The 27553-nt window shown below is 36.9% G+C and overlaps 1 protein-coding gene across 2 annotated transcripts in view; it reads left to right on the top strand.

Moving 5' to 3' along the window:
- The window catches only part of TAFA2 (TAFA chemokine like family member 2), a 177604-nt gene that overhangs the window by 131990 nt on the left and 18061 nt on the right, over positions 1-27553 (top strand). For both annotated transcript variants that reach the window (XR_011902857.1, XM_072329467.1), the window contains exons 3-4: positions 22090-22242; positions 23280-23404. Coding sequence is in view for 1 of the 2 variants with exons in the window: in XM_072329467.1 (XP_072185568.1) it covers positions 22090-22242; positions 23280-23404 (278 nt within the window). In the remaining variant the exon portion in view is untranslated. The remainder of the gene's footprint in view (positions 1-22089; positions 22243-23279; positions 23405-27553) is intronic.

Below are 27553 nucleotides of genomic sequence, written 5' to 3'. Positions count from 1 at the left end.
TTTTGGATTAAGACTGTGCAAGTTATTGACAGAAATATGCTGTCTATTTTGCTTCATTTCAGCATATTAGGGGATTCTGGTGCTTGATAAGAACAGCCCTTGTGGAAACATAGGAGACCTCCCAGATATTCATACTCTTATATTTTTGTAGAAAGAAATGTGAGGCTATGGAGCTTTGGTATAAATATACTCTTTCTGTTGAGAATGTTATGCTGTGTAGAAGACAACATTCATAATGGAGACTGTTTGCATTCAGTTTTAAAGGCATGAACTAGTGCAGAAGACCTAAACCACACCAAAGACATCCATCCATACAGCTAAGTAAGCACAAGATAACTATGTGCTCCTTCCTGAAAGAGTCCTATTGGAGGCAGTGGCATTCTTTGAAGACATAATTAGTATCATTTGAATATATTTGAGCTAAAGAGTGCCCTGACTGCAGATCCCACCAGCTACATGAGATAGGCTCTGACATGAAGCAGCAGGAATACCATGTCTCTATTTGCACTTCTTTGATGTTCCCACACTATAACATTTTGTGTGGGATTGGATCCCACTGTATGTGTCTAATATGTGATTTCTGTAGGTGTGAGCCTATTAAAGGATGTAAGAGTTGTTCTGTATATTCCCAGGTTCTTGATGGGTGGGAGAAAACTGAATTCTTAGAAAAGGGAAACTGCAAGCACAGGGAGATGCATGTGGATGTCTTAGGAGTTATCAGATGATGCTGGAAAATGTTGCTGTGGGTTGTCAAAATATTAGATGGTGGCATTCACTCCTGTATTGTTGATCTGTCAGTACTGCTTCAACAAATTCTTTTGTCAAATATGCCAAATGTGCTCAAACATGGATAATCTTATCTCTTGTGAGAGTTTGTCCCAGAGATAGATTCTCTTAAATGAGAATGCTTTGTGTGCAGCTTTCACTAACTTAGTTCTGAGTCTAATTAAGGTTTAAATATAGAAACAAAAGGAATGCCATAGCCATTTTAGCAGACACGAGGAAGAAAGCTATTAGATGTTCTTATCTGGCTTCAGCATTAATTGAAAGTTTTAGTTATATCAGGATCAGAACCTGATCCCAAAATTGCCATTTGCTTGAAGATAAAATAGAACACAGTCAGTCAAACACTTTCATATCAGTATCTGTCAGTACAATCTAAAATGTTAATAAAATATCTGTTAGAATTCAGTAGATAGTACTCCTTGGCATTCTGCCAGAGTATAAAAGAAAATAATTTTCTCTGGCCACTAAGATGACAATAGTTCTGATGGTTTACTGGGGTGTAGGTACAGAAGTCAAGACAGCAGCAGAATTATGCCAGTTTATTGTCTGTGCTACCAGTTCCATCTGTTGCCGTGACTCGGAAACCCCCAATTTCCCAGGTTCTTGCGAAACCTCTGCCAGAGCCAAAAGACCACCGTGACTCATCAAGAAACGTGGCAAAATGGCGTTTATTAGGAGTAATCAATACCTTATATACCTTACTACTTCGTCTACGCCCCCTAGGGCACGTTTGAAATGCGCGCCAATGTACCTTGAGACGGAAGAGGCTGGATTACTATCACCGTCACATCCCGAAAAAGCCCCGCTACCGCCTATATGCTTGTACTACAAGGTTCAGCCTCGTTAGCATCTACAACATCCATCACACTAAATGGTTGCCTTCATTTTTGTCCTCCTTTACACCACCACCACCTTGAGGTCAAAGCTTGGGCTGTTCTTGAGGTAGCCATGAGGAGAGAAGCTGGAGAGTAGAAATAAGATATCAGACATCTTCCTTTTTTAGGGATTATTTATTCTTTTTTCCTGTTATTTTTGGTTAGTGTTATGGTTTCTTGATGTTTTTCCAAGACAGCTAAAATGGAAATGCATAGTGGTTCTTCACTTGGACCTGATCCTGTAATCCCAATGTCAAGTTATTATTAGCTTTTCACGAGTTATATGATAATATTTATTTTTAAATACATTCAGGTTTTGTGTTGCAGTGGAAAGGAGATGACTGCACAAAAGATAATAATCTTGTAAAGTTACATACTTTGTTGATTTCACAGCCAGAAATGCCAGGCTTTTTAACATTTTTAGCACTTTTATTTATTATCTATATTATTTTTCCTTGAATAGCTTCCCATCAATCAGCTGATATTTTTATCAGATTTCCATTTTTTGAAGACTAATATCTCCCTTAATTTTTGTTAGGAAAATACTGTATGATGCTAAAAATAAAAAAAGGAAAACCCACTGATTCTTTACTTACCTTGCTGTTACTTGTCCTATCTAGATTAAACATTGACATTTCCTAAATACTGAAATCCTATCTACTTTTCCAGTTTTGTATTCTTGGCTGATTTGTTATGTATGCTAACTAATATGTTGTGCTAAATTTCTTTATCTTTAACGGATGAAACATAGAGCTTACATTTTCATTCATCATTTTAACTAGACCCATAAAAATAGTTCTGAAGGACTTTTTAGCCTCCTGATAGTTGCATTTCTTCTATTAGTGTTGTTTTAATAGCAACAGTCTCTTGGGTTTGTTGTTCAGAATTTTCCTTATTGTTTCATTAACTTGATAAGTGCTCAATTAATATAGCACATAGCTCTATGTTATTGAAACTGGTGCTTTTTCTAGCATTTCCAGGTTTAAAATACAACCTTCTTTATCTACAGAACTATTAATTGGCCGATTAACTCTTATCATGCACCATGAGTATTGTGTTACACTGCAGTGAGCTAATAGGAATGCTCCTGCCACTTGTGCTCACTCCCCAGCCTTGCTGCCCTTTCTGGAAACAGTTTTGTTCATTGTGATTATACTGGTTGTGCTGTCTTTAGGGAGGATCCTTCAGGTACAGACTGATGGAATAGGAGCTGTAAATAGGAAAAATATTTACATCTTTTGTGTTTGAGACCATGAGATGATCTTCCTTTGGTGGAGAAACCAATTAGTTATTTCTCTACTATCATGATAGCTTTGGTTTTTTTCCACTTTTTCCTTGGGGAAAGTCTCATAATATTTTATTAATGTTTGAGACTATCAAACAAGAATATAATAGAATAGAAAATCTGAATAGATCATAGTTTACCTTTTGTTTTGTCCAAATTAAATGCATTAAGATTGAATTCTTTTTTATAGGTCCAACATAATGGGCTAACATCAGAGTACAATTAGAGTCTGATCCTTAACACAAACCTAATATGTAAAATTACTGTTATGGTGGAAATAGGTCAAATTCTACCATTGAATTCTAGTCTAGTCATGAGGTCTCTTGTTCTACTCTTCAGGTTTTTAACTTGTATTCCATACATGCAATAATGACTACCCTGTATTTATCTATTGCACACACCTGTTATCCTGCTCAGGGGATTTCACATACTCAGGTTTGGAGGTTTGCGCTTGGAAAGTTTCATCCCATGTGGAGATTATTTCTATAGCATCCAGGGGATATGTTAATCAATCTTTCATCTGCATTAATTTTCTGCTGATGATGTCTAAAGACTGTGCCCTTCTCTCTTGACACTCTTCACTGAATTTAGTCTGTGGCAGCGTTAAGTGATTGCTTGTACAAAGTCATATTTTTGAACAGCTGTTCTTTAGTCATGCAAGTGCCAAGAAAATGTTCAGAATCAGTCAGCTATTCTGCAGAATTACAAGACAAAAATCCTTTATGTATTTTTTTATTTTTTTATTTTTTTCATTGCAATTTGTAAAGTTTCCTCCTGCAACAATTGTTTTTAGTTTTATTCACTGGGGGGTTGGGAAAAACTTTCTATTTAATGCTCACTGTGGCAATCTTCTCTGTAGTGGAGGTTTGTAAAAGGGTCTCATTTGTGCTGAAGATCAATGGGTTGATCTGAGCCCAAGTTGCACAATCCAACAGATCCAAAGCAGCAAACCCTGTCTCTGCCAGTGTCCATGCACGCAGCATCAAGAGGGATGGGTGAAAGAGAAAAACACAAGGTCATCACTGATGAAATAGCTTATGTGGCCCATTTCAGTGTTTTTTTTTAAATGCTTATCATTTATTTATAGTAACTCTGCAAAACACTTAGTGCTTTTCAAACATAACTGAAGACTCAGAGAACTATTCACATCATGCCTAAGAGAGGCATCTCTCTTCAGTTCTCTGAAACACCTGTCAGAGCTCATTTCTTTCACAAAGTGGAAATTTAAACCTCCAGTCTAGTTGTGAATACTTCCCTGAATTGATATGCCAAAGAGTACACAAACTAGTGGAAACATGGAACTTTCAAAAGTCTCAGCAGAAAGTCACAGTTTGGGTACAGTTCCTTTATCTGCCTAAAAATTATTCTTTAGTTCCAGAGTCATAATGTCCAAGTAAAATTTTAAAGATTTTATTTTATTTCTAATTCTCAAATAGTGTCTAGTGTTACAGGTCAGAAGCTGACATAATTTTGTCTGCGACAGATTCATTTATATCTATCTGCATAACCTTCTGCAACTGACATTTTTTTCCATTAAGAAATTGTTGATGCTAAAACTTGGGTTTGTCATTTGCTCCATATCTTCTCATTGAGCTTAAATACACAGAAACACAGTAAAAAATCTTGAAATTTGCAGAAAGATAATACTAAAAATTTGACCTTCCAGTTCATGTGTGGAAGTACCATTTGATAGAGAGGTGACTGCAACTGAGAAAAACTCTCTTCTCTGCATAGGTGGGAACAAAGGTACAGCATACTGACTGGAGAAGGGAGGCTGGCTTGGGGGTTTGGATAACAGAAAGCAGGAAAATCATAAAAGAGCAGTCTGCTTTGTGCAGCTTTCTTTTACCAGACTGAGCAAGAATTCTGACTGTAGCGATGAGGAGGCTGAGGCAGGAGCTGCCAAATCTGTCTTGTTCTTTTTTTCCCCATAGATTTGTATAACTCTTGTACTGAAATTGTTCTCAAGTAAATGCAATAGACTTAGAATTCTTTTTGCAAAATACTTATGGCTTTGCTATCAAGTGTCCTTGAATGACTGAAGTATAAAGCTGAATGTGTGGGTTATTCTGGGTGAATGCAGAGCTGTGGAAAAGATATGCATGAGAAAAGTGTTCTGTTAAGACCAACACAAATCCTGGGTACATTGCACCATTAGATTTTAAGGTGCAGTTGTTAGAATAGTTTTGTATGAGTCTGTGCTCCAGGACCATGTGCAAGAGGAGAGGCAGGGCTCATAGAAGGCTGGCTGAGTTGCTGGGAAGGCCAGAATTTGAACCCTGGTCTATGTATGTGCCTAGAGAAAGGGGAACAGGGATAAAGCAGGTAAAAGAGTAATTCCATCTCAGTGAAAAGCGTGAATCTTAGAAAAGACTGAAATAAACATTAAATTCCTTCAGTGAGCTGGAAGGTTAAGCACTGCCAAAGTTAACTTTGAAAAAACGACAGCAGAAAGCATTGTGCTTATGAACAACAAAATCAAAGGATTTCTTAAAGTAAATTCCTTATTTGAAACTTTGGTCTGTTTTGGTATGATACGTAAGTTTACTATCAGTAGGAAAAAAGATTGATGGTGCTAAGCATTTATCTAAGGTGCATTGGCATGTGTCAGATTAACTGTGCAAATTTTGTGAAATGGAACCCAGAAGGCGTGCTAACTGTGAGACACCACAGAGTGGAAAGTAAATATATTTCCAGTGAGTGAATATTGAGAAAATAAGCATCTGGGAGAAATAGGAATTTTAGTTTCTTAATTGCATCGTTCACCCCAGAACATCTGCTAGAGATATTAAGAACAAATATAACTGTATCTGAGAGAAGATAGAAGTTTAAATAAGGAAGGAAGAAGAATAATATTCTTCCATCTGCACATATGAAGGCTGTGTAAATCTCCTCCCTCTTCCTTTTGGTTCAAGTGCACTTTAGAAAAATAAAAATACAGTTTCCATGCCTATGTCTGCCTTTCCAGAAAACAGGAAAATCAAGAAATGCTCATCTATGATAAATAAGTAATTTTTTTTTAATTTTTATTTTATTTTATTTTTTTTTCTTCCATATTTGTCTCATAATATACTAATAAGTTGAATCGCAGATGAGAAAAGGTACCTTGCATGCTCTGGAAGAGGCTAGGAAATGAATGAACCTTTCATCTTAGTTATGCCATTCCTGTTCATAGAATCATTTAGATAGCACAGAGCATCCTTTACCCCTTGCTCTCATAGCAGCCCTGGGAATGGCCCTGTGGGGACTGCAGGAAGGCAGGGGAGTTAGGGCTCCTTTGTAATGCTAGAGATAATGGAATGGGATGTAAACAGTTAAAACATGAGAAATTAGGAGGGTGCCCATTATTCTGGTGCAAGGACAGTCTCTTCTCATCTTTTTCTTGACTTTTCAGTTTTTGCTCTGTGCCATTAGATGTCCTTTTCTGCTAAACAATTTAAGGACAATATGTATTTCCCATCCTCCTCCTCCTGTCATGAGGGTGCCATCATTACATTTTCCAGGGTTTACTCTGAAAAGCAGCTTGTATAGAGGAAAAAGGCTGAAGAAGAGAGCTTAGCTTCCTGAGAGGGCTTTGGAATATTGCACTTCACAAATATGAAATAAAACCTAAACCTCAAAGAAAAAGAAAGCATTTTTAAAATAGTGCCTTTTAAGATTTTCTTCTAAAAAAAGGAACTACCAGAAGGTCCACTGCATGTTATTGCCTCTAACAATGCCATATTTTAGAACAGCTGTTCTTTTGTTATACAAAAATGCTCACAATTTTTGCAAATTGCAAAATACAATTTGGACCAGGGTCCTCCATTAATAGACTATCAACATTTTGTCTTCATGTTATAAACATTTAAAACTTGAAGTTTTAGCCAAAAGCCATAGCAATCATAAACGAGACTAGTCTGAATAGCACGTGGAAATCATATTTTTTTCCAGCTCATAGCTTATTTCATCATGGGTGACATTTTCTCTTCATCATTATTTTTTCATCCTTTTTGAAATGAACAGTGGAAGTCTGTTGGGTTTTACCGGCAGTAAATACTGAAAACAGTTCTAAAAATAATGAATTTGCTGAAGTAAATACCTTTCTAGTCTTGCTTCTGTTTGCAAACATATCTTGGTCTACTGAGGATTTCTTAAACTGTGTATACAATAATTATTGTGAAGAACTCGCGCCTAAATCTATCACAAGAATTTACTCCTGAGCTAAGCAGCAGTGTAAGGCAGCACTTTGGATGCCAGAAAAACTCTCCCAAAAACCTGTTCTTTATCTGAACAAATTTGTAGGAGTGATTATAAATGAATTTGCTGTTCTGCATGGTGCTAGGAATAAAACAGCACCACGACCCATGCAAAAAATATGAGAAAACACCTGATTATGGCTTATCCTAATAGAATAATTGTAGGAGAGGACTGCGAAGCTGTAAAATATTGCTCCATTTTTCATAACAATGATCACTGGGAAGTAACAATTTCAACAGATTTTAATAAAGTTTTTTATATTTGGCATGTACTTTGTACTTTGTTTATTTTATGGAAAAATCTTCTAGGTCCATGCATAGCAAAAATGAATAATTAAAGAGTAGATAGACGAGGCACATGAGATTTCTTTCCTACAGAGAACCTGAATAAAAAATGTGGAAATGTTGTTTTACAGTTGTAGGTGATATTTATAAGTTTCAGACTATTTTCATGTTCATTTATTAAAGTGAGTTGTCTACAGTGAGGGAAGAAATCAGGGATATGTTTTTAAATCCAGCAAATCTGAGTCCTCTAAATTTTATACATACATATATATTGCTCCCATAACTGGTAACACTTCAAAAGCTCCTGAATAATAGCTAGGGAAATAAATGCCTCAAATGTCCTGTTGCTTCTTCCTCTGACTTTAGTGTGACGTTTGGACCTGAAAGTCACCCCACTGCTGAGTCCTGGCAAATACCTGAGATCTTAGAGGTCAACTTTGCAGTAGAGGATGTATCAGTGGATTTATTTTAGCTAGTTTTAGTTATACTGCCATATTATCAGACATAAAGCAGCTGTGGTTGTAGAGCAGTGACCTTCTGTTAGATCTGTTTCCGAATCGTGATACCGAATTCTCATGGGGTCAACCTCCTGAAAGCATTGACTAACCAGGGACCAACTCAAGAGGTAATTCATGACTCTAGTGATGTATCTCTTTCCCTTAGGGGGTTTGCCTCACAACATATTAAAACCAGGTCCTGCAGGGACAGATCTAATCTTGCTTATGTAAAAATAACATATTACCTCCTGGGGCTGCTTCTATGTGTATGTCTGTATTGATTATACAGGGATGTCCAATTTGGACTAGTTATCAAAGCTATAGATATCCAAGGTATGGTGATGTGTCTTTGCTGTTGTAGAGAACCATGGAATCTTCACTTTCTCTGCTGTCAGAATAATATAGTAGATAGTGGTATAAATATTCAGAAAGTGAATAAAAATGCTTTGGTGTATTGCTGTGTTAAAGTATTGTATCCTTCTACTTAGTGCTTCATTTGTCTGTGACTGTGTATGTATTTATGTACTTGTATCACGTATATAATATTTGATAAAAATGGTCAGGGACAAAAACTCTAGCAGTATCTTCATTTTGCTGGTTTTAGTTGCTGCTGTGCATTGCTTTCAGGGCTCTGAACCTTGCCTGCACAACTGAAATTTGGTTTCTGTTCATTCAGATGACAGTACCTTCAGTACCTTTATGTGTGTTGCTACACTCCACAAATTACTGTGATGGAAAGGAAATGTGGGTGAATGTTCCTCTCCCTTGAGGAGATAAGACAGATTATCAGAAATAATCATCTAGCATCCATTTTATGCAGCATATTTGCTAAAATAAAAGTTCAAATGCAGAGCAGTCACTGTATACAAAAATCAGAGTAGCTGTGTGTGAAATGAAAAACAATTTGGTGTTCACTTTTGATTGTTGTGGTTTTTGTTCCTTAAATCTTACAGGTACCTAGCTTTAATACAGCTTCAGGTAATGCAGTATATAAATACTTAGCTTATAAAGCAAGGCAGTACTACTAAAGATAGGCTCTCTCCAGCTGCATCTTCAGTATCTGATATCTCCACCCTATTTTTTCTTATAATGCTCTTCTAACTACAGCTGCACATGGAGGATATGTGCTGAAGTTATTTTCAAGACTTCCTTGTGTCATGAGCACTGTGAAGATAAAATGCCTGCTAGATTTGTGGATGTGATCAGACAAGGTTCCTCATGAATGGCATTTTGTCAGATCCTACAGCGTATCTCTTGCTGTTCAGCTTTTTAAGGTGGTGAATCGAAAGATGAGGCAATTCATGTTTTGTGACAGTCTTCCACACATTAAAGAAGATTTTGCATGGCTCCCTTCACAACATATCAGTGCTGTAGACCTGGACAGTTATTTAATGCTCATCTATTTCTTCCAGTGTGCATTTTGGAGCTAAAGCAGTATAAATATTTGTCATGAGTCAGTGCAGGTACTCCTAAGGAACTTTGTTAATGGTTATTTCTCTGTAACAGCTTCATCTAACCTTGAAAATAGGCATGGCCATATAGATATTTATAGACATTTATAGATGGCAACTCATTTGCTGACAGTTTTTGGAAGACAAATGTACTGCACTGCTATGTATTGTGCATGGCATTCCGCTTCATCCTTGGGACTTTGAAACAGTACATATAAATTGCCCCACAGATAATTCTCTACCTACTGATCTTTCAGTCATTTAATTAAACTGCAGACAGTTCTAAGAGACTTGAGGGGTGAAGTTTTGAGGTTCTAATATTGACCTCTGTGTGGAAATTCTGACATTAAAGTATCAAAAATATCAAAGAATATGCAGCTATAAAAATGTGTACAGCTATTATATGGGCGTTATTATTTTCTGTGCAGATGTCAATTTATTTGTACATTGATTCCTTGCAAAATTTTATTAACAACGTTTACAGTGGAACTAATAAATGTATTTTAATGATATTTTCATTTCCCCCTGAGGGCCCATCTGTCTTTCTCCTCCCTCACCCTCTCACAGTGATGAGAAAGATGTGAGAACTGTGGGTGCATTTTCTGACCCTCCCATCTACATCAGCCATCTCCAGCATGGACATCTCAGAGGTTTCCTCATTCCCTACATTTGAGGAGTGCTGCATCAGACCTTTTGGGAAGATGATGCATGTGGCTGGTGGCTAACATGGAGAGAAGCTGCTGGAACTGGGTTGGGTGAGGGGTGTGAAGCTTGCCTTGAAGAGAGGCAATAATTTTCTACTAGTTTACTTAAATCCTGTTATGTGTGTGCTTTTTATGGTCCCGGAATGTTGATGCCCAAGAGGTGCACAGTGATATCTGTGCCAGAACTTTGGAAGTGGCTTGGGCACACATGATACCTGACTTATTGCACAGATGGGCAGTAACCAAGAGGGACTGCAAGCTGGTCTGGGCTCTCATATCATGGAATGCAACATATGAGCACCTGTAGAGATACAAGATAAAGTGCCAAACTTGGAGCCATATTCTCATTTTCTGATAAAGTTCCTGAATACTATTTTTTACTATATATCTTGTTTTGAAAAAGGCTTCTCTTGAAGATGTAAGTAACTTCAGATGCTTCATTACCTGACAGTTTTTTCAAAGTATGGTGTTTTGGGAATGATGATGTTTTTGCAGCTTCTAGCTTTGTATAGCAGTGAGAGTGGTATTTGTTTCCTATCATCAACTTCTATCAACCAGGGTTCCTTCAGAAGCATGTGAGAGGGAGTCTGCTCAAAGTATCTTGAAAGATACCTGTTCAGCAGCAAGAGATATCTGAAAGTACTATCTACTGGGAATCCCTGAGCAAAAATATTCTTGATTGCACAGCTCTGAATAGTTCTCCCGGCAGTTTCTTCTCTTTTATTTTTCTAGTTGAAATGCGCTTAGTTTTTCTCCATCTTGAAGAATAGCTACCTTCTTCCCAGGTCATCCAGCTTCAATTCATAGCCTCTGTCTAGTTACTTATTGATTCATCATACCCATGGCTTAGAGACTCCCTATTTATGGAATCAATAACATAGAGAGAAGCTTGTAGCAGGGGAGATCACTCTAAAAGAGGGGATTTCACAGGACTATACATGAGCCTTGTTAGCAGTTTTTTTTTTCTAAAGGCCTGAGTTAAGTTCCTCCCCTGACTCTGCACTTCAAAGAGCTTCCCTGAGGCTCTACAGAAGCAAACTGAAACTTAAAATTAAGATCTTTTTTTCAGACAGTGAACTGCGAGTTGGGACATCCTACAAAGTTTCTCTTAACACATATGTAGGAGCCTGAAGTACTGTAGGGAAGTCCTACAAGGCAGGGGAGGGAAAGGATAATTAAAAAAAGCCCAGCTATGTAGGTTTCAGAAAGACAAGTATGTATATGTGTACTTGCAATTCGTGGGAGGAATATTTCGAGGTAGGAATCTGATATTTTGGTTTAATTGACAGACTAAGTGAAAATGCTTTAGAGAGCTGTGAAGTGGAATGTGATGTGGTACAAAAGACACTGAAGAATTAGAGAATCTTTAAATTAGTACCACTCTATCCAGACATGAAAATAGATAAAGCAAAGCAAAACAAAGCCAAAACAAACCCCTAAAGATTGGCACACCAACTGAAACTCTGTCTATAAAAATAACCAACCAACAAAAAATCTTGAGAGTTTTTAAAATGTGGAAATGTGGAATTTAAAAAATGAACTGGATGTTTAGTTAAATTTCATCACATTTATGTGCCCAGTTTATACACTCTTCTGAATGTAAAAAATATTTTCAGAATATATTCAGAATATTTTTATTTAAATATTCTTTGTAGATAAATGGGTACACATATATGTAAGTACCTTTCTGTACAGAAAAGGAATATAGAGTGACTTAGTGTTATGAATAGTGTGTTTGAAAAAATTTTACACAATGGAAATCTTGAAGTTGACAATTTTTGTTAGGTCCACCTTGACCTCGCTGTGTGGATGAAATCAAGTAACTGCCAGAGTAGTTTCAATATAGTGTGTATTCTAGGTTTAATCAGTTTAATGATTCATCAGTACAGGTATCACTTTTTAGTGATGTCCCAGTTTCATCTAGAATGGAGTTAATTTTCTTCATAGTAGCTGCTATGGTGCAATGTTTTGGATTCAGGATGAAAACACAGTTGACAACACACTGATATTTTAGTTGTTGCTTTAGTTTTTATCTCAACCCACGAGTTTTAATTTAGTACCCTGTTTCTTTCTCCCATCCCACTGGCAGAAGAAATGGATGAAGGGCTGTGTGGCTGTCAGGTTAAACCACAACAGATGTTAAGATGTATCCTTAGAAAAAAATGTTTGCATTGATTACTTTGGAAGTCATTGCTTTCTGTTTTCTTTTAGTGGAATTTATTACAGTGATTCCAAATGCGTGGAGGGGTTGTTGCTTTTCTAACCGTGAAGAATTTTAGTCTGAGATGAATAAGTGATGCTAAACAAATTTTTTTAAGAAAGAAAGCGGAATAAAATGTAAAGACTTTGATAACAGAATTAATAGTAACATTCAGGTGCTTAAGTATGAAGCAAGCATCTTATCAAAGCCTAAATATTTCTGCATCTTCCTAAATAAATAAATAAAGGTGGTAACAGGAGTACTTGCAATTGACTAGGTGTGTGTCGAGATGAAATTAGAGCACAGGGACTCAGAAGCATTTTTCTCTGGGGAAATTACTGTTGTCCTACACTGGGCTTCAGCTGCTCTTTCCACACAGGCACCTAAAGCCCACTGAGGTGCTTGAGCTATTTTCTAATAAGTATGAGAAGCCTGGAAGCAGGCTGTTCAAAAGGACTATTGAATTTACCTCACCACCTTGTTACGCTAATCCTATTTTATAAAGACTCCCGTTCACTGCACTTTTCTTAAGATGTTACTTCAGGCAAGGGATATGAGCCAGAGGTCATTCAAATGCATGGGGGGAGAGAAAACCTTTATTTTTACCTCTGATGTATGCCTGAGATCACGTTAATTTGTCATCTAGTGCAGTGTGCCCTGAGACCATTTAGGTCAGCTGGAAAGAAAAGAAAATTAATAACGAGAGTCATCTAAGGAAGCAGGGGAAACATATTTCCCATAAACTGTGTAAACTACTGGCTTCTGAAGCCCTGAGACGGAGGAAAAAATGTGGGGTTTTTTGTACTCTGTCATATGCTGAAGAGTGCTCTGAGACATGTGCTACTGCTTCTTGCTGAGTCGAGATATTTGGCAGAAGGCCCACAGAGAGAAAGAGAATAAAAAGTCTTTGTGCCAAATGTTCTTTTGAGTGTCTGAGACTGGATTGGTCTTTTTTCTCTGTAAAATCATATAATTAGTAATCTCAAAACTCAGCCTGTTAATTTACAAAACGTCTGCAAACTTTAATATATCATTTGCTTAACATGTTTAATAACAACCTCAGAGATACTGGGGCTTTTGACTTCTTGTAGTATTTATAAACTGTGCCTCACCCTGGGTGTTTCTTCACCAATGCTACACATGCTTGTTTTGTGGATGGTGTCAGCCTGTAGCAGCTAGGAAGAAAGAAGGGAAGTGTTTTGCTTTCAAAAAGCTATTTCTGTCCCATAAGGAGGCACATAGACTTTGCTGCTATCAGCTTCTTCTCTCCAACAAACAGGAATGGTGATGGTGCATCTGTTTCACCTTGGTGCCTCAGGTGGGAAGTGGTGAGCAACACTATGGGTTGAATGTGGCTGGGTGCTGAGCTTGTCTTGAGAATTGGGAAAACATGCAGAAAACATTTCATCTTTCTCTTCTGTTAATGGTTCATACATATTCATGTCTTTGGTTGTGTCCCACCAGGATCACTTTTACAGCAGCAGCCCTATGTGATCAGTTTCCACATCTGGGAAGGTTAACGTTGTAACACAGGGGTAAGTTCATATAAAGAACAGAGAGTCAAGAACACTGTGTGGGCTTGGTCTTTGTCTGAGCAAGGTGTGGCTGGCCACTTGAAATATGCAAGAGAGAGCAATAATCAAGAACAATCCTTGGTTGATCTAGCTCCTTGTACAATGAACCATGCAGTGACTGAATACAGAGAGGTCTACAAGATTCCGTATGATCACTGAATGTTATCTTGTTTCTGAACTCTCTGTGGTTTCAGACACCTGGCAATCTGATTTTGAAGTAGAAAGTGGGACCTAGGGAGGCCGAGAGGGGGTCATGTGAAGAAGATTATCTTTGAGGCTACCAGATTGGTTGTGTTTGAGTTAGTATTTTTTCTCTCATTATAGGTAACTCAGTCCTTCAGTCCATTTCAGAACACAGACAGTGCTATGGGAATATCTGAGGCCTGATCTTCATGGTCACTAGCGAGCTCTCAGGGGTAACACTTGCATTGCAGTTTTCCTTGTTTCTTTTTTTGTTGTTGTTTTCCAAAAGGGAAAGCGTCTTCCCACACAGATGGTTATAACCAGTGGTTGGCAAACAAGCTGATGGATGAGATTTATTTTTGGCACTGTATAGCAAAGTATACTTGGCAATGGGACTGCAGCAAACCATTCATCAGCTCAGTTTTTAAGGGCTACCAGAGATGCTATCAGCACAGTGTTGTCATATGAACTCCACTTATCGTTCTGCACCCAAGTGGCCTAAGTGAGTTAATTGCATGGTAGAGGAAGACCTGCAAGAGAAGCTGGGCTAATGCCTGCGGGATAAACACTTACTGCAAATTACTCTTGTAATTTTAAAGTGGTTCTCTCAGGAGAGAAAACAACACATTGAGTCCAAGGAGCCTGGGAAGGACAGCAGTTAGAGAGGTCTTTTGTGTATGTGTTGCCAACAGGTGACACTACAAAAATAATTTGTTCAAGCAAAGCAACTCTGTGGGGTTTTTTGTTTGTTTGTTTGTTGGTTTTTAATTCACCTGAGAGTCTGTCCCAGGACACAAGAGACATCAGAACAAAAGAAGTGAAAAGTAATGATGTACTTCTAAGCTAAACTAAGTGTGTGTTTTTCTGGACTTTTTAAGTGCTCAAGGTGAACAAGTGACTTTTAATAGCTATAGCTGTAGTGCAAGGCATGGAAAGGTGAAAGTAGTTAAATAAGACCTCAAAGCCTTGTCAGTAAGGTGTGTTTGTAGGGGTTTAGGAGATATTTGCACAGGAAGGAGTTGTCCATATCATAGTATTACCCAAATCAAGCAAAAAAGAGGTCTGTGTGGCCTCTGGCACGGAATGGACTGCTCTGATCGAACAACACGACTCTTTGGCTGGACTCACTGCAGTATGTTGGCATGTGCCTCTCTGCAGATATTGATCTGCTGATCTAGCCTGTCTAATATGAGAGGATTATCTTGGCAGTCTGTGTACATTTCTTAGAAGCAAAGGTTGAAGGTCGAATGGTTTTTTTGCCAAATGCTGTCCCTGTCTTCCTGTTGGTTTTTCTTTGTTGTTTATTTTGTTTTGTTTTTTGTTTTTTTTCTGAAAGATTTCTACTGCTCATACCTGTTAGAGGCTGCAGAATCCAGTGACTGGGAGATGTGAGTCTGCTGCAGCTCCCTATTGCTAGGTGTTGCTGATGCTGAGGCTGAATGTGTATGCTCCATAGAAAGAAACAGATGAATACATAGATAACTAAATAACTTTTTAAGTAGCTACAAGAAATGTTATGATAATGTAGAATAAGAAAGCACAAAATTATCATCTTTTTCCTGCTGATTCTTTAGTGCTGCATTATGTGTCATCTGAAAAATAAAGCAGCATGAGTACCTTTCCTGAGATGCGGTGCAATTGTAGCATGCCTCATTGTCACTATGGAGGACACAGGAATAACTGCTGTGTCTGTAATTGATTTTTCAGTTCACTGGCCAAAACATTAAAAAAAAAACAAACTAGCTTTTTCTCCAGTAAAATTAATTATTTTGCTTTGTTTTGAAATAAATTAAGAAAAAAATAAATAAAGAAGGAGAAAACTGTAACATTCCTTAACATTTTAAAAAATTCTTGTTTAAAAATATTAAATGTCATATGGAAACAATTTTTTTTTTTTTTTTTGCCCTCTCTGAGAATGTTTACTTTTAGGCTCTGTGTGTAACCAGATTTGACTAGGCTTCAAAAATAGTTTATTTTCCTGGCTATTGTACTTTTAGCAAATGAACTCCACAGTGAATGCATGCCAACTTTAGCATCAGGTTAAAACATGATTAAATAATCCTAATTCACCTCATTTTTCAGTCGCATATCCAGAATATGTGTCATCATTCGTTCAGTCACTGTAGTAGGTGGTAAATATGGAATCATCAGAATCCATACCTAATCATCAGAATAAATACCTAAGTTTTAATACAATAGTGTTAATACAAGATTTTAACTTAGTCATTGAAATTCTGACTCATAAGCACTGATCGAGCCCAAAGTTCCTGTTGTGTATCTAACAGTGCTTCCCTGGGAATCACTGGCTTGCTAAATTCCAGAGGTAATGAGAGGTAACTGGTACGAGAGACATCCCCTTGCTTTTTTCCTTTCTGTGCTGCCAGTTCTCCATCTAGGCTATGCAGCTGATGTTCTGTGTTCACATAAGAAGACAGAAGCTTGTACACCTGAAAGCTTGTCTGTTTTTTCCTCCGTTACATTAGTGGCTGATCAAAGAAGAGATTATGTCTGTAACAAAAAGCTTTGTGTTTCTTATATTCTTAGGTCACCCTAACTGCAGCAATATCCCCCAGTGCTAACAAGAGCGGGATTGAATGAAATTCAGTTTTTCCCTTACCTGCTACTTCATGGATTTAGCAGAAAGATATTGTAACCCAAAGACATTCCATCCCAAACCATTCTGTGATTCTTTGAAGCAAGTATTTTGTATCATATAACTTTATCTGGTTTTTAACAAAGAAAGCTTAGTTGGAAATCTTGGTTTAACTGTGGCAATACAAGATTGTGATTGCTTAGATATAGCAGGTACTTATTAAACTACCAAAAATATGCAACAGTACTCTGTGTGTGTGCTTGTATGTGAGTGAGATTTTGCAAGTTTATTTGCAATCCTTCCTATCTACAGTGACACACTGAAAATGATGTGACATACTGAAATTGCTGAAGTGTAGCTGAAATACAACCTACATTTGTTTTCCATGTCAATCAGGATAAAGTAAGCAAATAGACTATGTGAACAAGAAAACATGCTTTTTTTTTCTTGGTCACCCAAGAGTAGGGCAGCAATTTATAGTCTGTTCTCTTAATGGTGTATTTTAATAGCTAATTTTATTTATTTTTCTTTTACTGTTACTCCTCCCCTCCCATTTAAATATCTTGGTGGTACATAATAATGACTAATTGCTTGGGGGAAATGATAAAGCAGTTTTGATAATCTGCTGAAATGTTGTTTGTTTTCCCTTGCAGATGGTTATTAAAAAATCAGTAGTTCCATTGTAGTCCTTAATATAATTACTCATATGAATATGGTATGCATAAATAAAGGCTACATATACGCATAGTTTGACCAATTGGATAACTATAGCATTTTATGTGGTACATATTCCTAATTATCCCCAAGATGACAAAAAGGCTAAAGTTTATGTAGGTTTATGTAGTATATATATATATATATATATACTACATATATGTACTATATATATAGTATATATATATATATATACTATATATGTAGTATATATATATATATATATATATAAAACTTGGATTGAAACTTGGAGCTAAAAGTCATTTCCATTCCTCTCCTAACTGGTGATCTGTTGCTTCTTGTTTTAACCAAAACTTTGTTTTTGTGACAAGCTTTAAAAATGCCCAGCTGCACATAAAGAAAACTTTGCACATTGTACATAGTGTCTCTTATCTTGCAGGAATTACCTGGAGGTAATAAAAGAAGTTATATTCATCTAATATAACAGTGCAGAGCTGCAGTGCTTGTATGCCAGTGAGGAACTGGTTTCTGTGGGAGGAGGTGATGATGAGTCAGTGGTTGCCTGCTCCTGCTGCTTGTCTTTGGCTGAATCTTCTCACGAGTCTCTGCACTCAGCTTTAGGAGCTATGATGGTAGAGAACTAACTCTACCAAAAAGGAGATATTTTTCTGCACATCTAAATCCGTGGCTTACCCTTATTATATGACACTGTTCAGGCAAGTAAGGGATGCAAGAGTGTGGGAAAAGTGGAAAGGAATTTGTTATTTTTTCTGTAGCTGTTCATCATTAGCTTGGTTTAGTTGTATCACCCAGTTGTGCCTGTGTCTTGGCAGAGAGCACGTAAAGCAGTCTTTATGACTTTTCTACCTCATTATTTTACAGTGACTGCTAGAATGATGGGAAGCCTGAGTACAGATGATACAATCCATGACTTTATTTCATCCAGGCCATGCAAATGTATTTCTCACCCTTTTTTTAATGGCCCATGTATGCGTTACTGCATGACTTATACAACTTTCAGCAAATGAAACCTAGCAGATAGGTGTCAGATCAGGACTTGAATGATCAAGTAGAAAAGTTGAGAAATGATGATTGCAATGAGCAGTCAATTCAGAATACCTTACTTGATTTAATACTAGATTTGTCTATAACACTGCATTTTGGTAAATACATTATATTCTTATTTGTGAGTTACAAAGTAATAACCTGGAGCAATAACTTGCAGTCTGCCTTGTAGCAAACTTCTCACAGAAGTGAAGGACTTGGAACTATAATTTAATGCCAGATGCACCGTTCAAATATGACTAAGATGTCATTCATCAGAAGGAAATAAATTTAAAACTGTAGTGAATGAACTGTTACAAATTATATATATTTAAATTTATTTACCGAATATGTTTAATCATATTCTTTAAGCACATTCAATGACTTATAAAATGAGAAATAATAATTACTTAAATTTTATTTTTTCCAAGATCATAATTGTCCTGAATTTTTTGATGTACTGGTATCATACTGATTAATGAGATGATAGCTATAGACAATTTCACAACATGAAAAAAGTCTGTAAAAGTGCCAGGCTAATTACAGGATATACCATTAATGGTTAAGAGGTGATTATATCTGTTTTCCAAGTTGCACTCTCATATTACAGTGTTGCATCTTCTGAAACATAATATATACATATATTGTATGTAATCATCAGGAAAAATTCAGTCTGTACACACAGATATCTCTTGGTCTCTTTCTTCAGTCCTTCTTCACATTGATTTCAGGCAGGATTACTTGCATTATCATAGTATCATAGTATCATAGTATTGTGCGAGTTGGAAGGGACCTTAGAGATCATCGAGTCCAACTCCCGGGATTCGAGCCCTCTGTGTAGCAGAGCGGCACTTCTACCCCCTGCTCCACAGGGGGGATTCGAACCCGGGCCCCCTGGTGTTGCAGACGGGAATTCTACCGCTGCGCCACCGGGGCACACAGGAAGGAGAGCTGAGTGTTTGTGGTGGTTCTGAATAACGAATTTCTGAAAGATTCCAGAAATGGCACTCGGTTCCTCAAACATCTTCTGCAAACCTAGCAACATGCTTTGAAGTCTGTGCTCAGAGTAAAAGAAACAAAACCAACTGTGAATCTTCTGAAATACCACCTCCTCTTGTGGAATGCTTCAGTGGCTTAATGAGGTTAATTTGTATTAGGTTGTGGGAAATCCGTTATCTACTGCACAGAGGCTTTCATGTCACATGAATGTGACAGATACTGTACTTACTGCACTCAAACTTAATTATGTGATAGCATAAGGAGCTGAAATCCCTGCATTTCCTCTCAGGGAATATTCATAGCATACTCTAGATGGTAAACAGAAGCTAGAGGATGGTTGGCCTAGATTTTCAAGTATTGAAATATATTATACACGTATAAATACCTTTTAGGTTGTTTACCTAGAACATTTAAAAACAGTTTTAATAATGAAAGGTCACTCTCAGTATGTGGTTATTTTTTATTCTATTTCTTTTTCACACTTTTTTACCCTTTGAAATGCTTTTCCATGTTGTATGTGAAACTAAGTGACCATTTCTTCTAATTACAGTCTTTTCCAATAAGAAACTTTAAATGACCGGTTTTCTCTTCCTAACTAGTACAGAGCGAGTCTTTCAAAAGTTTTGTTTCGGAATGAACTTTCCTTTCAAAGCTCTAAACAACTCTTTAAACTGGATTCCATTCCAGATGGCTATTGATGTGCACAGTAATTTCTCCTTGTAGGTATATTATTGCATTTCTGGTGATCTGGTAGAGCTGCTGTAAAGCTACCTAATGAGAGACTGAAGGGACAGCATTTCAGGATCATTGAGACACATTACAGTACAAATAAGGATTGAAAACTAATATAGTAAAAATTAAGTGGGAAAAAATTCACTATTTACATTATTTTATTTTTTTTTAGGTTCAATGCCTTTTTTTTAATATATATTTTAGAACACAAAGACAGTGAATTTTTATTAGCATGTGTGGGTATAAAATGTGTAATAGCCTATCAAAATAAAAATGAATGTGAATTTATAAAAACAACTTGTGTTTGTTCTCTTGTATATCACGTTTCATATTTTTGTCATAGATTTCTGGTGTGTGTATGTTATATTTCACTGTATCATAATAAGGTGAATCATGGGTGAATCATTTTCACTGTGTTACAACATTTCAGATGTAGTACAGCATGATACAGTGAATATAATGCAATCTGATGTAGCACGATGCGGTGACTACAGAGATCACAGGCTGTTTAGTGGACTTTGTTCTACTGCAAAATGCGTAATTGCCTGAATGAAATGTTTAGTAGTTTATGTTTTGTTAATGAAGACTCAGAATCTAATTACTGCCTGTGGCTTTTGTCTTTAGGCATGTTCTTGGGGGGGGGGGGGGGCATATTCTATATAAAGTGTATTTTGCTCCCTCATTCCTTTCAAGAGCTTATACTGTGCAATGACAGCTCAGTAGATCCAATGGTCAATGTTGGGCTCCCGAGAGCCCTTTGGTAGGGTTTTCCCCATGTGGAAACTCACTTTTTCCATTAGGATATAAAAGGTAACAGAACCATTCAGTGCACTGGCTTTGAGCAGAACATCCAAATGCTAACCAGCACCAGAAATAGGGGGACTGCGAAAGCAACTGTTGCTTTGTATAATTCCTAGTCCTCCCTGTATGGTGTTATAGATCAACAGCAGTGATAAGTTCAGATTTCTTGCTCTTCCTTCTGAAGGAAATGAACTATCTTCAAAAATACTATTTTTTTTTTTTTTCCCTTCAAAAATGTCTTTTTTTTTTCTTCTTTTAAATCTTTACCACTCCATGCTATTATAAAATTAATAATAATAATAATAATAATAAAAATCGTTTGAAAACTGTCTGCTCAACCAGAAATGATAGTTTTCATACCAACCTTAGCACAAAAGTCCTCTCACAGGACCCCAGTGGCAGTGGTTAGAGAAGCATGGAGATAATGAAGACTGTCTTGTTTTCATCTGGGTTTGAAAAATTTTGATTTCCTTTGTTTCCAGACTTCCTTTGCAGTGCCAGGCAGACAGTTAAAATGCAGTTCCTTAATAGTTTTTCTTTTGTTTTCTTTTTCTTTTCTTTCCCCCTTTTCCATTTTCTTTTTCCTCTTTTTATCTTTTCCCTTTCCATTTCCTCTTTCAAGGCTTTCCCTGTATCCTGCCAGCTCTTCTCTGACCATTTGTGTGAAGATTTTGGGAGAACTTATGAAAAACTGCTTTTGCAATGGACATAAACTCTGTGCACATAGAATCTGAAAACGTATGCATATATATGAATTTAAAAGTTGATATACTTCCCTTCCAAGGTCTTACCCTGAGGGAAAATACTAAAAATCCTGGTAGAAGTATACAGCTGCTTATGGGAGTCCAGAAATTAATGTATTTTGTACATTAGTTTTATAATGTCTCTGCTTTCCACTTCACTGGATCAGTTCTGTATGCAACCTTCTCCAATTGCTTTTCTTTAGCCAGCATTTTCTGCCTGAGATAGTTACACTACATTTGGAAAAGAAATCAACTTTACAATCTACTGTTAGTACCATTGTAATTCTATTTTCATGCATGGCAGATTGCCTTGCAGATCCAAGTTTGATGCATTTCTAATTAAAGAAAAACAAAAAAAGTACCCTCAAACAATACAATGTTACCTCATGGTGTAATCAGATTGCCCATCTTCTTATTTTCACAGCTCACCATGTTAAAACTGGGACCTGTGAAGTGGTGGCACTCCACAGATGTTGCAATAAGAACAAGATAGAAGAAAGATCACAGACAGTGAAGTGCTCCTGCTTTCCTGGGCAGGTAGCAGGTACCACCCGGGCAGCTCCTTCTTGTGTTGATGGTGCGACTACCTCTATTGCTTCCTTTTATTGCATGTTCCTAGATAAATTTGATACATTGAAGACATGAAAAACCTCACTCTATCGCAGTTAATTATTAAAATAATAGGAGAAAGGCTTACACATTTTGAAGGGCAAGCCCAAGGTGAATGGGATGATGATGGGAAAAATGAATTATTTGTTATTATTCTGTGGAAAAGCTAAGTGAAATTAGTAGATGCTAGTGAAGGAGACCTCTTGAGAAGATAAAGTTGACCTCACCAACAGAATGCCCCCAACAGTGTATGGAATTCACTTAATGAAATGTGTTTACATGGAGTCTATAAGAGCATGTCATTTTCATATGCTAGTCTTACTTCATTTACATATTTGTCTTCATCATAAAGCATTAAACAAGCAAACAGAGAGAACACAATTCTGGTTATTTTTGAAAAGTCTCTGTAGGCCAACAATATTTTTTTCTGTTCAGTGTACAGTATTAATGTTTTATTTAACAAATCTGGCATTGATTCATATGTTCTAATTGGGAATATACTAGCTTATTTTTCACTTCTTTTTCACTGAAAGAGGAGCAGAAAAGATTCACCATTTCCATGATCTCTTTTCTGTTGATATGTTGTTGGCTGTCAGAGAAACTGTAAATATGTCATCTTTGGGGAATATATTTAATCAGCCTGTGCTAGACTTTAGAGTAGATCAGGCAAAATATACTAACTCAAAAGAAGAGAGCCTGCTTAAAACTTTGAATTCTGGCTGAGCAAGAGAAAATGAGAGTTGGAAAGGAATGCTATTACTTTCTGAACTGCAGTAAATTAGGGGAAAAAAAGTAGTAAAGAGATTGTCTTTGAAATATGTAGCACCTTGTGCAAATTGAGGCTTCATTTCTTGTGAAGATTGTGATCTGGCTGGAAATCACAGAATAAATGTTGGTTAATATATTTCCAACATTTTCATGGAAAATAAAAGAAGTAATGCAATATAATATATTAAAATGTCCATTTCAAGAACATGCAAATGTAGTTGTTTTCTTCTCTTGCAGCTTCAATAGTGGAGCAGAAATGGTGGTGCCACATGCAACCATGTCTTGAAGGGGAGGAATGTAAGGTTCTTCCAGATCGTAAGGGATGGAGCTGTTCCTCTGGGAATAAAGTGAAAACAACTAGGGTAGGTATGAAACCAACCTTACATGCTACAAACAGGTAAAAAAAATGTGCACAGGAAACTGGGTACACATGGAAGACATCAGCTGAGAAGACCAAAGAAGTGTAGGAAGAGACTCATATTGGGAATGGACTTCATCGTCCTGCACACTTGTCTCAGCATACACAGCGGTTGCTTAATGATGGTAAGCAATGTGCCAGACCGTCTCAGGTGAGCAGTGGAGATGATAGAGTTGACACCTTTTTCAGCTACTGGTAATGAATACGTATTACAATCTGATATGCATTTCTTTCTGAAACAAAATGCTAAGCTCTTTGTTTACAGGATAGCAAATGAGTACGTTTTAATCAGTAACATGGCATTACCATGTTTCGACGCAGAAACTGCTGGGCATGGTAAGCATTTGATATACAATTAAAAGTGGATCTTCTGGTTCTTTCTGTCTTGTGCGACTGATTAACTACAAAATGTTTAGTTTCAGTAAATTCCTTTTCTCCATTTGACACTTTTTGTATTACTGTTTCAAAATTAGATTACCTTAAGTAAATCTAATACATACAAAGCCTGAAAACAAAGTAAACATTCTGTCATCTCAGTTTTTAGTGCCTACCAACAGAAGAGAAACAAATTTTGCAGCTGTACAGGAAGTTCTCAAACTTCCTCAAACTCCAGAACTGTGTCTCTACAGGATCAACAGTTCCATATCCACATAAAACATTACAAGTGCTCCCTGAAGACACATATGTATGTCTATAGGCAAAAACACCTTCACCTCTTCACTCCCCCATCCATACCTGATGACTGTTTTGCTTATAGGTTTCTAATAATTGCTTGTGGTGTCAAGCCAGTACATTGCTAACACAGGTGTATCTAAGTCATTTTAATAAAATATTCCCCATGTAGGCACTAAATTTCTGATACTCCTTGGTTGTACTGAAATGTAGTATTGTCTGGCTGAATTATATTTTATTCCACAGAGAGATCTGCATGTCTCAGTTTTTGTATGCCTACGTTTTTAGCCATTTTGACATTCTTTGAAGGAAGGATACTTTCTCAATGTTTGTTGTACTCTTCTCCACCCAGATCCTCTGTCAAATGTATATCTTCTGAAGCTAACCTTTCTTGAATTCTGCTCACCTAACCTAGTAACCTAACTTAGTACCTGCTAATACATTTCTGGTTATATGAATATAAAAGGTGTGTGCATGTGTAATCCCATGGAAAGGAACTGGAAGAAATGTAACAAAGACAATAGAAATAGGAAAAGAAGTGTATGTTTTGAAATTTGTCCTTGTTACTGCTGCATTATATATGACACTATTAGTGCTCAAGAATGCATGCCATTTTATATTTAATGTGTTTAACAAGCATAAAAGTGTGGCTCTGGATTACCCTCCTGTAAGTGTGGCTCTGGATTACCCTCCTGTAGAAAAAATAAAACTGATCACAAAATGGGAAGACATCAATAGGAACCTTTTTGAGGATATTTCTTCACATTTTGTCAAAAGTTAAGTTCTCCTGTCGAGGTTGCGAAATTATGCCTGCCCTTAGGAATTCATAGAAGCCCAAGGCTCTTGTGCTGAAGGGCTCATGCCTCTGCTGCAGACTCACAGGGCTGCCTCTTTGCAGGAGTTAGCCTTTTCTTGTCCTGCATGGATAGTGGCAGTCCTCAGGACTGACTTCATGGTTCCTCAGAATTAATGCTGTGAAAAAACAGCTATTAGACACACTGACTCAGTACAGTGGCCACCATAACACGCAGCTCCTAAAAGTTAAAAAAAACAAACAACAATCCCCTTAATTTCCCTGGCATTTTCTCTGCCTTCTAATTTGTCCAGATACTATGTGTTTCCCCCTTCTTCATTTCCCAAACATGTGCAATACTGTTTTGAGATGTTCCCAAACTGGAATTTAAATTACTGGCTGAGACTTGGTCTTGGTCACTAAGAGGAGATAGAGAAATGCAGTTCTCAGTCTTTCCTGGCACAGGAGGTTGGGATTTTAACAGATATCACTCTGATTTCCAGAAAAATATATATTGCTAAGGAACACGGTTGACTGCAGTAAGAATACTTGTTATCAAAAGCAAGTATTTTTCCCTAATAATTAGTGAATACACTGTTTTTGTAGTTTTTCTTTCTGCTTACCCATGTCTATAAGTAACAGGAAAAATTCTAAGCAGCTCTGAAGTTTCAAAACTCCTTCTAAAGGAAAATAAAGCATTCTTCAGAGAGTCAGAATTAAGAAGACATGAGTAATATTCTTCCAATTGTTAAATGAAATAACCCATATGTGATTATCGTGTATAATGTAAAATCATAAAGAAATGAATTAGCTGAACAGCTTAGGTGATTTGAGTATATTGCAGTAAAGCATTGTGAAAGTTTTCCTGAAATGGTCTAAGAAAGTATTAGGTCTATATTCATCTCCAAACATCTTCTATAAGCATATCTCCTTCATGAGCATAAAAAGTAACTCAATTAACTGCTGAAGTACTGTCTTCTCAGCTACAGGATACCAGATTTAAAAGCAGCACCTAGATTTCCACAAGCATTACAGCACATAATTGCATCATTGTAAATAATGATGGTGCCAATTATCGATACTTATGTTAAGCAAAAGTCTAATCAAAAAGGCTGTGTGAATAAGGGAAGAAAATTAATTCATTTTAAAATATCTGATCTTGAGGTTTTGCATTTTATGTAGATGAATAAAGATCTACAAATTTACAAACCAATAGAAGATTAGAAATAGTATGAATTCTATGGTACTGAGAATTCACATGTTAAGAAAAGTCAGATAACAATTATTTACCTTAGTAATGCAAAATCAAGTATTATGGAAACATTAAACTGTATTCCTGATTTCTCTACGTACTAATGGAAAATGCAGATGTTAGGAGTTATTAATGGAAAAGAAATGAACTCTGGGGTGGGAAGCACTTTTGTGAGTAAACTGAATACTGAATAAACTCATTTTGGTTTAGAATTGACTATTTGGGGCCTATATAGCCTGCAGGAGAGGAAGGAGAGAAGAGGGAATGGCAATTTAGTTAATAATTTCATGTAGAGAAATATATGTTTGTGTTCCTGAACATTATACTGTGACAAAAGAAGACGTTCTAAAACTCATTAATTGAATTATGAAGTGCTTATGTGCATAACTAAGATTTACCTGGGACACTGTGGCATTTCCCTCCAGACTGAGGAACCCTGGTGTTTTTTCTAAGGTATGTGGAGTGCAGGAAAACATGTGAAGTGGTGCATCTTGAGGCTTCCCTTCAGAGCCCAGAGCCGCAGTATGACAGGAAGTTCCTCTTATGCTCAAGAATGGGGAAGTGCCCCTGGGCTGCAGTTCAGGCACAGTCTATAAATCTGTTTGGAGAAGGTGGGCTGGTATTTAATGAAGATACAGGGAAATATATATTGGTATTTTTCATGCAAAACAGTACCTTGTCATTGAACTTTTATTTTGTATTGGTAGAACTGCTAATGGAACAAGGTACATTTTAATACAAAGCTCTGGTTAAACTATTCATATTGGGTTTTGCCAGTATTTGTTTAGAGCAGGACTGTCTAGCCTAAGATCCAGGCTGTCTTATTAGTATTGGAAACAACTGCCCACTCCCAAAGAACAATCTGTTTTGTCCTAAGATAGGTCAGATGAATTATCTTCAGAAGGTGCTTATGTCTCCGTAATAATTCTGAAGGAAAGCTTTGATGATTAACTTAGTGCCTAACGTTTGGATGCTTAGTGTTGGATAAGAAGATGCTGTCTAGGAGGCATTCTTTGATGTGGTCTTCAGTAGGAAGCTGATCTAAAAAAATCCTAAATTCTCTGTCGGTTTGGGAAGCTTTGGACTTTGACCACTGTCAAATGTAATACAGTGTAAGAGAAGCTTTTAAAACGTTCCCGTTCTGAAGATACTCAGCTCTATGCCAAATAAGTGAGTAATACGGTGATGAGCATCATGCCCAGTATCTGTTATTCGTGCGAAACTGGTAACCAGTGCATGTCCTTTTAGGACAGCCTTGTTGTTATAGTAATAATGATAATAATATGAATGAACCGAAATGATCAGATGTATTGCATAGCAGGTATTTCTTATTAACCTTTGAAAATCTCTAGAAGGTGAAAGTGAACAAAGTAATA

This window comes from Excalfactoria chinensis, chromosome 1, assembly GCF_039878825.1.
Source record: "Excalfactoria chinensis isolate bCotChi1 chromosome 1, bCotChi1.hap2, whole genome shotgun sequence".
Lineage (NCBI taxonomy): Eukaryota > Metazoa > Chordata > Aves > Galliformes > Phasianidae > Excalfactoria > Excalfactoria chinensis.
Note: the sequence above shows the minus strand (reverse complement) of the source record. Positions and strands in the feature narration are given on the sequence as shown.